This window comes from Orbicella faveolata, unplaced genomic scaffold (genome assembly GCF_042242905.1).
Source record: "Orbicella faveolata isolate gen_17 unplaced genomic scaffold, um_ofav_v1 contig_3, whole genome shotgun sequence".
Classification (NCBI taxonomy): Eukaryota; Metazoa; Cnidaria; class Anthozoa; order Scleractinia; family Merulinidae; genus Orbicella; species Orbicella faveolata.
Genome location: NW_028301558.1, coordinates 6389988 through 6402204, shown reverse-complemented (window position 1 = coordinate 6402204; position 12217 = coordinate 6389988). Strand labels below are relative to the sequence as shown.

At 40.5% G+C, this 12217-nt stretch overlaps 2 protein-coding genes across 3 annotated transcripts; both read right to left on the bottom strand.

Moving 5' to 3' along the window:
* Positions 1-1150: 1150 nt before the first annotated feature.
* On the bottom strand, positions 1151-4490 carry LOC110068207 (collagen triple helix repeat-containing protein 1-like). The gene is made up of 3 exons (XM_089297830.1): positions 4345-4490; positions 4029-4238; positions 1151-1587 (listed from the first exon to the last, which is right to left on the bottom strand). Exons 1-3 carry the CDS (start codon positions 4408-4410, stop codon positions 1237-1239), a joined length of 627 nt encoding a protein of 208 aa, XP_089153956.1. The 5' UTR covers positions 4411-4490; the 3' UTR covers positions 1151-1236.
* Positions 4491-6241: 1751 nt separating this feature from the next.
* LOC110068158 (collagen triple helix repeat-containing protein 1-like) lies at positions 6242-11925 on the bottom strand. Of its 2 annotated transcripts, XM_089298514.1 has the most exons (5): positions 11844-11925; positions 11701-11746; positions 11051-11144; positions 6914-7117; positions 6242-6721 (listed from the first exon to the last, which is right to left on the bottom strand). In XM_089298514.1, the coding sequence occupies exons 3-5, from the start codon at positions 11126-11128 to the stop codon at positions 6368-6370; spliced, it is 636 nt and encodes a 211-aa protein (XP_089154640.1). In that variant the 5' UTR covers positions 11129-11144; positions 11701-11746; positions 11844-11925; the 3' UTR covers positions 6242-6367. The 2 variants fall into 2 exon arrangements, with proteins under 2 accessions (XP_089154640.1, XP_020631187.2); XM_020775528.2 differs by lacking the exon at positions 11701-11746.
* Positions 11926-12217: the final 292 nt, after the last annotated feature.

Below are 12217 nucleotides of genomic sequence, written 5' to 3'. Positions count from 1 at the left end.
AGCACGAAACAATTCATATGGAAATGTGTTCCGCCTACATGTTCATTTTCATGCAAATCCAACTCATTTTCACATGAAAGCTTTTGCACGAAGACTCGTTTGAAACATTGGCACAAGGCAACTCGGAATTGGCCTATTGATATCACCTAATTAGATTTCCCGTTATTGTTTTCGGGTGATAAAAGACTGGAAGCTGGAAAACGTAGCTAATGGCAAGGAAATTTCCGACCTCTGGATGTAGTCTACAATTTCTCAACGGATTTTCTGGAAAATTACTGGTCCTTTTGACTTTCAACCGGAATTTCCGGGGTGTTTTGGCGAAATGGTAAGCACGTTACCGGAAGAATTTGAGCACAATCAGTTTTGTGAAGTATATATGAAATAGTTCATATTTGAACTGCGGTAGTAGATGAAAGTGAAGTATGATCATCGCAGTAAATTTTCCAATTTAAGCAACTGGAAAGAAGAAGCCTGACAAAAAAAAATCAGGGCTTCAACGGGATTCGAACCCGTGACCTCCGCGATACCGGTGCGATGCTCTACCAACTGAGCTATGAAGCCACACATTGGGAGCGAGGTCAATTAATTGAGTTCATATCTTGATATCATATCAAGATATGAACTCAATTAATTGACCTCGCTCCCAATGTGTGGCTTCATAGCTCAGTTGGTAGAGCATCGCACCGGTATCGCGGAGGTCACGGGTTCGAATCCCGTTGAAGCCCTGATTTTTTTTTGTCAGGCTTCTTCTTTCCAGTTGCTTAAATTGGAAAATTTACTGCGATGATCATACTTCACTTACAATCATTTTTGATAGACAATTATGGAATATTGATCTTATTATTATGGTTTGTGCGATTGGTGTTTGAAAATGAACAGAAATATTTTACGCCAAAGCAATGTATGACCACGTACCGTTTCTCAGAAATCAAAGGAAACCAGTTCAATTTTGCCGGTTTTGACTTATTGGCACTCTCAGAAAATAATTTTCGCAATTTTCATTATCATGTGAAGACAACCAGCGCGGCTCTCCTCATGGTCTTCGTGGTCATTTCCCCCCCCCCCCCCCTATCCCCCCGCCCCTTCCAAAGAGGTACAACAACCACCGCATACTTTTTCAACTTTTAATGTGACCTTTCATTCACCAATTACAGGGGCTCAAGGTAGAGGATTATCACTGGGTAAAGTTTTTAATCCTTGTTGGTTCTTCTGAATGATTTCTTTTCAATCTAACTTTCACTGCTGAGGAGCGGGTACTTCTTCTACTACAATCCGAGACACTGAGTTCCAGCCAGAATACGCGTCTGCATTACCCTGCCCTGCGCAGTTTCCCACGTTGATCCCCACACGCACTCCTCCCTTAGGAATGTTCTGACAGTACCCTTCAATATGGCGGACTCGTAGTGGCTCTGCGCCACTTACTCTATTTATAATAACTCCATCAATTGGCATTGGTCCACTGCAGTCGACGCCATTGAAGGTGAAGAACCAACGCTTGCAACAGTTGTTGCAGTTGTAGATGCGAAGAGCGCCAGAGTAGGAGACACGTAGGGAAGCATCTTTGTGTTTCTTTTGAAAGATGCAGTCCTGCACAGTTGAAGAAAGGTAGAAAAACAAAATAAAACCAAATTAACGCACAGTGGAAAATCTAGGTATTCCTTTACCCCGAACGGCTGGGCGCACGGTATCGAGTAAGGTAAAGAGACCTGAAACAAAGTGGTGAGAGATTCAATACTTGAAGGAAACCATACAAGAAGTGATGTTAAATGACGCAAACAGAATTGCGAACGCATGACAATAGCATAACAAATGCAATTAGTGTTTTTTTTTTAAGTTTCGCAAAACTTCCTAGCTAAAAGAGCTTTCTATTTCACCTTTTTTCTATTTTGCTTTTAGGTATCGCTTACACGCGATACGTATGTAAATAATTCTGCTTAACATGTATGTCATTGAACAATACAAGGCGGGTTAACTGTCAACTAAGATTGTAATAACCCCCTCTTCAAGAATGCCCCAGATGGTCAGCTTGCTTTTTTTAAGAAAACTAATTACTGTATAGATAGATAGATAGACAGACAGACAGATAAATAGCTAGCTAGATAGATAACTTTATTTCAACTCGGGTTGATGAGGCTGATTAGGCCTCTAGCAAGATTATGCTAATTTACCGGGAAAAATAACTATAAACTAAAGAAAATTGAAATTAAAAAATTACAAGATATAAATATATAATAGCTAAGACTGGTTTACATATGTAAATTTACAATAGATCTAACCGCGATCTTAAAATCTTTAAGTGTCTTCATACAACGAAGTGTATTCGGAAGTGAATTCCAAGCTTTTGAAGCAGTGTAGGCCACGGACTTAGTCCCATAACAGGTGGTGTTAACTTTAGGGATGACAAGCTTGTTGGTGCCCCTTAGATTCTTAATGTTCTCACGAATAGTAAACAAGTCACTTAAGGTTACAGTATACCTTCGGGTCGGCAATTTTCTTCAAATTTGGATTTTTGGGTCAAAATAGAGGTCGAAGAATAATCTCTAATTTCTGAAAACAAAATTTGAAAAAGGCTAAATATTGGCGGAGAAATGGCGGTTTTACGTTTTCACCGGAAGTAAAAGTTTACCTCTTGATTGACAGCCCTATGGCGCGTATGCAATCAACCGAGACGATTTTCGCGGGAATTACCTATATGGATGTCACGAATTGACTACTCAGTTGATCAGCATTGTTGATCTGACTACCCAGCATTTTTGATATTAGGCGTGTCTCTATTAAGTTATAAGTAAACATAGACCACGTTTAAACCATGGACCGGTTCGAAAAAGCGAAAACAGCGAAGAACGAATGAAAGTACATCAATGAGTGAAGAAGCGAAAGTTCGCCACGCGGATGAAGCTATAGTTATCGTATAAGGCGGGCAAATATTCGTGGTAAGAGAAAAGAAAGGTTCTGTAAAAATTTCGGAACTTGACAGCAATAACAGGGATGCTGACAGAGACTCTTCTGATGAGTCCGATATCCACGAATCGTCGGACTCATTGAGACCATTTGAAATATTATCCATGCACAGTTGCCAGTTGCTCTCCGTGCTGTCTTTTGTTTGTTTCCTTCGCTCAGCCACCCTAGCGTTCGTATCCTTTTTAGTCTTCCCCATTTTGCCAGACCAGCTTCAAGAAAAACCGAGCTACAGAAAAATTATCTCTCTGCCTTCGGTTCCTTGAGCGCATTGCGAAACACAAGAGTTTTTTAGAGATTCGCGCGTAAATTTCACCAGGAGGTTAACGGTAGTAAACTTTCCTTGCACTGATTGGCTTAGTTATCTGAGAACCCAGTTGAAGGCGTTTGTGGGCGGAGCTTGTTTGCGAAGCAGAAAATTTTTCTTAGCGCTGTTTTCTCGAATAAATTTTTTCACTTGAAGCAAACACTTTAAAGAGTTATAACTCAAAGGGAATTTGTTCAATTGCTCTTAAATTTGGACAGTGGCTAGTTTAACATATAAACTACAAAAGCGTGTCTGGGAATTGTTAATTTCGAAATACTTTTTCTTCGAGAGCGATTTTTGTACGATCCCTCCACATTTTTTTAATCCTATTTCGGAAATGTTCTGTAACTTTTTACTGCAATTGAATATGCCAAAACGCAGACACGTTTTTTAAGCGCTTTGGGCCCTGAAACCGAGGAAAAAATTAAATTGGCGAAAAACGAAATACGCTTTGACTTGTAGCTTTCGAAAGGTGATTCGGGCGCTCGCATTTAGTGGTCGTGAAAAATTCGACAATTCATTTTCTTTCAAAATTCTTGGTATAGTTTGATAGCCAGCTCCATAAGCTTTAATTTGATATAGGGGTTTAGGTATCTACAGCTTAAACTGCACGCGCTACATCGCTTGCGCGCGAGACACCCCTGAAGGTATACTGTAACCTTAAATATGTATGATATGCAGTGCTGCAATGATAATGAAAAATAGTGCGGTATGTCCGCTACTGGACGTCTAAAGTTCTGGAAAGACATCACACTAGTGTTACCTCAATCAATCTAAAATCTCGGTCATCGCCATCTTGCCAAACACATTGCTTCCAGTTTGAAAAGGCCTGGGCACCAGCTTCCCCCTTGGAGCCCGCCTCTCCCTTAGTACCAGTCTCTCCTCGTTCTCCCTTTGTGCCTTCTCGACTGTGAGGGCCTGGTATGCCGGGAGTTCCCGGAACACCAGGAACACCGTTTGGTGCAGGGCAGGCCTATAGTCGAAGCGTGAGACGAGTTAATGAGAAGTAAACACATAGGAAAATGCTGCAAAGAATAACTAAAAAACCGAAACATCAAATTTGACCCTGGAATCATTACCTGCTGGGAAAGTGTCGCCGTATGAAAAGAAGCAAGAAGAAGCAATATCAGCAACTGAAACCTCATTGCCAGCGGATTCTGTCAAGAGTTTAAATTGTCAGTGGCATAGCTGTTTCTATGGTCACCTTTTTACCGCTGAAAATCATTTAATTTACTCATTTTCTTTTAAAACGGCCACCCCCGGTAACAGGCACTACTAAGATGTAGATTTGGCCAAGCCTAAAATCGAGGCTCCTGATCAAAATAAATGAATCTGGCTTAAGCCTGCGATCCCATGGAAAAACCATTACTTGGTCAGCGGCCTACCAAGTATTCCTGAAAAGCCCCCGTAAATGAACGTGACAGGCTGCTGGATCCACCAAGATACTATGAGGATTGGTTGCTTAGCGACGTCTCTGAGGACAACCATGACGAATGGAGGTGATCGAAGAACTCTATCTTGTACTTCTCTTACGTGCACACCATTGGCGATTTCCACTTGCAGTATAGTTTGTGTGAAACAGGATAATATTTACCGCCGGGGTAATATTTGCAGAATCTAAGGAAGACGGAATACTGCATGGCCGACGTGTTAATCCTACCTATACTTCTAGACTCAAAGGTCATTAGTGAGGAGGACTGAGTTATGATTCTTTCTGTCTGGAAAAAAGCTAAATAATCTCCTTCCCAGAAAAAATATATACGCTAACTCTGAGACTGAAATTAATTGGCAAAAAAGAAAGCATACTTACATTGTTAACTGCTTCAGGAACGAACATTAACCTGGCCTCTGAGGAACTCTTATTAGCAGTATTTATCTCCTCAGATAAATAGCATTCCTTGCCTAAAGAGCAAATTTCCGAGCTGAAATAAAGTCCAAATCAGGTAAAACATTGTTTCTTTTAACAGATGCGATTACGTTACCTGAACTCAAGGCCAATCAATTCTCGTTTTTCAAATACCACAGGGTTGATAACTTCAGTACATGAACGGTAGCCTCCATTTGGCGCGAAATTTTGCCCGGATATTTGTCCGCGGACATTATCTGTTCCGAGAAGTGAACAGTTTCCCGAGAACGTAACTCGAGGAAAACTGTGAGCTTTAAAGAACATATAATGTCCGCGGACAAACATCCGAGCATATTTTCGCGCCAAATGGAGGCCATTGTGTTTATTATCCTTCAATTATTTTGTTGCAATAAGTGTCTAATTTCTCGCGCGCTGATTGGCTCATTTTTATCATCAATAAGAGTACAGACGGATAAAGTTTTAATTTATGCAAGCTTTCAAGTTCAACTTTCAACTGTCAAACTGTCAACTTTTTAACCAATGGACCTTTTATGGACCTTTTAAAGTAGCCTATCAAAAAGCGAGAAAAGCTATTGACAATGAAGAATACAAAAGCAGAAACCGACACAACGTAGAATGATTTTTTGAAGGTGTACTATATTTCGGCTGGCCAAACCAGCCTTCTTCAGGTACAATGAGAATTTTACATTGGGACGTGTTTTATGTAGCATATTTTCGTAATACCGGAAATACGTAAAACTAATTGACAGTGTAAATTTATAGATAAGCATACGGTAAAATAAAATAACATAATAAAAGAACATAATAAAAGGAAACCGATTAATATGTTTCAGACCATCAGGATCAATTGTTCTGTCTTTTTGAATTAAAAAAGCTTCCTTGGCCTTACGGATAGTCTCGGTTCGAAAAGATTTTTTCGATGGGGATTAATTGCATGTCGTTAGCAGTGTGGTTAGGAGAGGACAGGAAATGTTCTGCGGCTGTCCCCGTCCCGATCGCTTTGCTCTCCGAATTCTTCTGTTTCGCGCTCTCCGAAATTTTTTTCCGTCCTCGCCGGGAGCCTGTTTGCAGGCTATTCCAGTTCCCAAAAAGGTACAACAACCAAAATGTACTTTATCAGATTTTAATAGCACTAGACCAAAAAGCCAATTACAATGTGATATCTCAAGAAAGATATTTGTAATGCAAAAGTCTGTATCATTGTTTGATCTTTTTAATGATTTCTGCAAAATCTGTTATTTCTGAGGAGCGGGAACTTCTTCCACCACAATCCGGGACACAGAGTTCCAGTGAGAATAAGCGTCTGCATTACCGAAACGTGGACAGTTCCCCACGTTGAACCCCACACGCACTCTTCCCTTGGGAATATTCTCACAGTACCCTTCAATATGGCGGACTCGTAGTGGCTGTTCGCCTCTCACTCTGTGCATGTAAATAACTCCGTCAATTGGCATTGGACCACTGCATTCGGCGCCACTGAAGGTGAAGAACCAACGCTTGCAACAAAGCGTGCAACCCAAGATGCGAAGAGCTCCAGAGTAGAATACACGCAGAGCTGTGCTGTCGTACACCTTTTGAAAAAGACAATCCTAAAGAAAAAAACAGTAGTTTAGTTAGTCAGGACTTTCAGTACTACCTAGTCTGTCCTCCCTAAGTTACGTCCACTTCTTGTAGTAAAATTTTCAAGATTTTCTAAGCTCGTTAGCGACAAGCAACTACTACTTTCGACAGAAGTAGTATTTGAGAGTTGTTTTGTATGATTTAGTTCAGTATTCGGTCACCTTTAATAGGCCATGGTCTCGGCCATCCGGACCTTCCCAAACACACTGCTTCCAGTTAGAGGAGGCCTGGGTACTTCCCTTTTGACCTTTTACTCCAATTTCTCCTTTTTCTCCTTTTTTGCCTCTCACACCGTCCCGACCGTGAGGTCCTGGTAACCCTGGGCCTCCTGGAAAGCCAGGGGGTCCCTGAACCACTGTGCAGGACTGGAAGTAGAGCAAGACATTAAAAAGAAGGTAATTTGTGACAATCTTAAATTAGCATAAATTACTATTTTGCAGGCACGGAGCAGAGGCTTGGGGGCGAGCTCGAGGTGCCCAGCGCTCAGTGGGATTAGAGTTTGAAATTAGTTACGGTTAGCAGGGTGAGACATTCTACTGTCAGCCGTCACCGTGTGTAGCTGTAAAGTTCGTTCGTTCGTTTTCCTCATGGACGAAAGCAAAGTCAAAGATATCATTGCTCAGAACAATCAGGACTTGCTGAGCCAGATTAGGGATCTAGTCTCCACTTCCATTTCGGATCTAAAACGATCGAGTGATTCCAATGCTGCTGAGCAGATGTCGGAGATCAAAAGACTAAAGCGTGACGCTCCACCATCTTTCAAGAGGAAGAGCAACGAAGAACAGTTTAAAGCCAATAAATCTATCCTTGAGGCCGTAGAAGGCGCGAACGTCGCTCTAGATCGCAAAGATTTACAAAAAACTGACATGAATGATCTTTTACAGCTACGTAACTTAGTTATATTTGTTCTAGCCTTTTCGGGCTTTCTTAGGATTTCCGAGCTGTCACTTTTTCATGGCAAAGACGTTCACTTTGGTGAAAGTTTTATTTCTATCTCCATCGAAAAGAGTAAAGCCGATCAGCTAAGGCAGGGTCAGTCCGTGGTCATTGCGGAGTCAGGTTCTAGTATATGTCCTGTGACCTTGCTTAAATTATACATGGAAAATTCTCGCCTTTTTTTGATTCCGATGGTTACCATTTTAATAATAATAATAATAATAATAATAATAATAATAATAAAAAGGTTCTTATTGCGCATTTAGAATTCTCAATGCGCTTACAATTGTATATGATTAAAAAGAATAAAAACCTAACTAAAAGATGCAATTATTAAAATCTATGACTAGGTTAAAAACTATTACAAAAAAGAAATGTTTTACGGTTCTTTTAAACATCGCTATGCTCTCAGACTGTTTGATATAAAATGGTAGGTCATTGCAAAGTTTCGTGGCGTAAAAAGAAAAGGATCTTTGACCGTATGTACATGTTTTCACGTCCGGAACTTGCATGTCAGAGTAATTGGCCAGATGATCGAAGAGAACGAGCTGGTTTATAGGCGTTAAATAGAGAAGTTAAGTAGGTTGGTGAAAGACCATTAAGGGCTTTGTAGGTTAATAGTAGGATCTTTAAAACGTTGCGTGATTTGACAGGAAGCCAGTGCAGGTCCTTGAGGGCAGGAGTAATATGTTCTTTCCGCTTAGTTCCAGTAATCAGTCGCGCCGCAATGTTCTGAATTCGCTGCAGTTTATCATGCTCAAGCTTAGGGAGGCCGTAAAGTACACTGTTGCAGTAATCCAGGCGTGAAATGACAAAAGCGTTCACGATACATTTGAGATTGTCATGTGAGAGATATTTTCTCATCCGGCTTATTGATCGCATTGTCAGGATAGCCTGCTTACAAATGTCATTAACGTGTTGTTTTAGATTCAGTTCTTTGTCTAATATGACACGCAAATTGCGTACTTTGTCAGACAGTTCGATTGTAGTATTGCCAAATGAAAAATAATTAAGAACAGGATGTTGTGCAAAACGGGAAGTAAATTGGATGACCTCTGTTTTACCAGGGTTGCATAAGAGCATGTTTAGAGTGTTCCAATTTATAACATCGTCAATGCAGTTTCGAAGAGTGTCTAGAGCAGGAGAATAATCATTGGGATTTATAGCGATATAAAGTTGAGAGTCGTCAGCATAGAACATGGAGTCAAGTCTGTGTGCAGCTACAATATCTTGGAGAGGTGCCACGTACAAACTAAACAGAAGAGGTCCCAGAATTGACCCTTGGGGAACGCCAAAATCTACAGAGCGAGGACTAGATGTGGTATCGCCTATGATGACTGATTGCGTTCGTCCACTGAGGTAAGTGGAGAACCACTTGAGTACAGTGTCGGAGAAACCAAAATGGCATCTTAGCCTGCATATGAGGATATCATGATCCAAGGTATCGAAGGCAGCGGACAGATCTAGCATGACAAGGACAACATCTTGACGACGATCTAGAGTCATTAGGATGTCATTCAGAACACGTAAAAGTGCAGTTTCTGTAGAGTGGTTCTTGCGATAATTAAGCAGACTGCAAAGGTGGCATCAGCTTATTTGTTTCCAAGTAAGAATATGTTTGAAGAGCTACAACGTTTTCGATGATTTTGGCTGAGAAAGGAATGTTTGCTATAGGTCTATAGTTTTTCAGAATCTCTTGATCAAGATCTGGTTTCTTCAATAGCGGACGTATAAGACAAGTGAGAAACACACCAGTTAACAATGATTCGTTGACAACAGCAGTTATAGTTGGCACGATGTCATCAAGATGGTCTTTCAGTAATCTGGTTGGCATAGGATCCAAGGGACAGGATTTCGTTGATAGGGCTTTAATAACATGATGAACCGAAGTGCAGCTTGTTAAACTAAACGAGAACAGTTCTTGACAAACTGCTTCGCCGGCGATAGAGTAACAAGTACCAGTTTTGAAAGTTTTCTGTAGCTCGTCTCCAAAGCCGATCATTCTTTGAATGAAGAAGTCATTGAAGTCTTCAACGAGCTGGGTTGATGAATTATGAGTCGGTAACACTGGAGATCTTGGGGTAAAGAATCCATCAACAATTTTGAACAGTTGACGAGTGTTCGCGTTCTCGATTTTATCTTTATAATAACTACACTTGGAAAATTCAAGCAAGTTGTTGTAAGCAGCACACGATTCTTCAAAAAGTTGTTTGTGAACAGCAAGCCCTGATTTCCTATATTTGCGTTCTGCCTGTACGACGTGAGGTAAAATTAAACGAAAAGAAGCTTAAAAGTAGAAATAATGATACAGAAACCATGGATCGACGTGCTGCCATGTTATGCGCATACATTATTATGACCTAAGGATTACATAATCACGATGTGTGTCACTATTATTAGACCTATTTCATCTTCTTCTAATTCCAGACGCCTCGCTTCAGTCAATAAGCCTATTAGTAATGCTATTCCACCTATAGAGAGTCCTTAAGAAATCTCTTCGCGACATTGTACCAGATATTTCTAAATTCAGTACACACTCTGCCAGATCAGGTGGTGCGACTTTGGCTGCGAACTCTGGCGTGTCTGATAGGAACCTCCAACGTCACGGCCGTTGGGCTTCAGTCTCTGCCAAGAACACTTACGTAAAAGAGTCTCTAGCCAACAGATTAGAGGTTTCAAAGTCATTGTTTCTTTAGCTCTAGCCCTTTCTTTTCAACTCCATGGTGGCTTGGCTGTCCAACGCGCCCAATTTAATCACGATGTGTATCCGCATGAGTAGTGGAGGCAAAATATGTAATTTGTGATAATCTTAAATTAGCATAAATTAGTATTTTGCTGGCACGGAGCAGAGGCTTGGGGGCGAGTTCGAGGTTCCCAGTGCTCAGTGGGATTAGAGTTTGAAATTAGTTACGGTTAGCAGGGTGAGACATTCTAGGGTCAGCCTTCATCGTGTGCAGTTGTAAAGTTGGTTTCAATTTTCTTGGTTATGCATGAACGTTATTCCTTTAGCCCTGTCATTTTATTACATCACTGTAATCTACCATATTTCTGTATACTACGTTTAATTAGGATACCCTAAAACCTCAAGGGTGGCACCACTGCCTTGGTCGGGGGCACTCGTTCCCTTATTTTATTCCACCTGCTGGTTTTTCGGCGTTTTCGTGTCCGGCTTTGGTGCGATTAGTTTTCGGATATTTGTAGCATTTATTGGCACTGAATAAATGGCACGGTGGCTTGGCTGGCCAACGCGTCCAATTTAATCAAGATGTGTGTTCGGATGAGTACGAGGCAAAATAATAAAGAACCTTAGAAAGCGGATGAGAAGAAATTATTCACAAATTCAAATAAGTTTCTCACCGGACCTTTTGCGTCAAGCTAGCCACAACATATAATCTGCTGGTGGTGAGTAACATCAAAATGGTCAATAGAAGAGTCTTCATTGTCCACAGATTGGTCCTGTCGAAAATTAAAAAAATACCAGTCTAATCACAGAACCAACACATTATGCTAGCTGAACCAAGTAAAGTAACCAAGTGAACCGTTCGTCATGTGCTTTCTGCTGATCTTTTCTACTGAGGAAATTCTTCGGTTCTTTTTCACTGTATTAGTATAGGTAATCCTATGAATGCGAATGCAATTAAGGATTTACATTACCAGTGATATTTCAAAATCCTCTCAAATATCACGAGTAGTACAAATCCTCAATTGCTCCGAGCTGGTTGACGCTTTGACCTAACAACGTTGATTATATTAGCGGTATTTATTTTTATTTTTATCTCTGATCGATTCTAGTCCGACTCTGTGCGCTCACGAAATTTTCGTTGCAATGACATTCAGCTTAGATGTGATTTTGTTTAGTCTCGTGGGAATTTCGAGAGCCGCTATTCAACCAAGACTTCTGAGCAGTTTGTTCAGTCTTAATTATTCGATCTGGTCGGGCATTTTTGTCGAAACAGCCTTAGCATCACTGTTCGGGCGCATTAGACACGATTGAAATGTCGCAATCACTCACCTGTGAAGGAAAGCAGTACCTGAATTGTCTGAGAGGTAAGAATATACTTAACGGTAGAACAAATAGAATATCAGGTGTTAGCATTTAACATCAAACCAAGGAGAAAATAAAATAAACTGGACGCTCCCTTCTTCAATACTTACTCAGTGTCCCTGTTCAAAATTGGAGTAAAACTTTTTTTCCATGTGGCAAACTTTTGGTTTGTTTGTGTAATGATAACTTCGTAAAAACAAGTTTGTGAACTGCCAAAAGATTTGAAATTCTAATTCATTTTATTTCTAATTTTAACACGCACTATTATTCGGTGAAACAATTCAGTTAGTTGAAGATTTGTCCAATGGGATGAGGCCTTATATTCTAGACTTGGTTGCCGCATAAATTTAGAGTTTCAACCCCTGTAATTTCTCTAAGAGCACTGTAGTTCAAGCGTGCGAATGCACCAATTTCTCATCTGTTTTTGTCCCTGATATTTCACACTGTGCGAAGACTCGCTTCTTTTTATAGAAACTATGTTCAC

Bases quoted from the DNA above. Each gene is read 5' to 3' on its own strand.
- LOC110068207 (XM_089297830.1), bottom strand. From the start codon at position 4,410: ATGAGGTTTCAGTTGCTGATATTGCTTCTTCTTGCTTCTTTTCATACG. The intron at 4,239-4,344 runs GTAATGATTCCA...CTTCGACTATAG, and splicing joins CGGCGACACTTTCCCAGCAG to GCCTGCCCTGCACCAAACGG. The intron at 1,588-4,028 runs GTAACACTAGTG...TCAACTGTGCAG, and splicing joins GAGATTTTAGATTGATTGAG to GACTGCATCTTTCAAAAGAA.
- LOC110068158 (XM_089298514.1), bottom strand. From the start codon at position 11,128: ATGAAGACTCTTCTATTGACCATTTTGATGTTACTCACCACCAGCAGA. The intron at 7,118-11,050 runs GTCCGGTGAGAA...CTCTACTTCCAG, and splicing joins TGGCTAGCTTGACGCAAAAG to TCCTGCACAGTGGTTCAGGG. The intron at 6,722-6,913 runs GTGACCGAATAC...TTTTTTCTTTAG, and splicing joins GAGACCATGGCCTATTAAAG to GATTGTCTTTTTCAAAAGGT.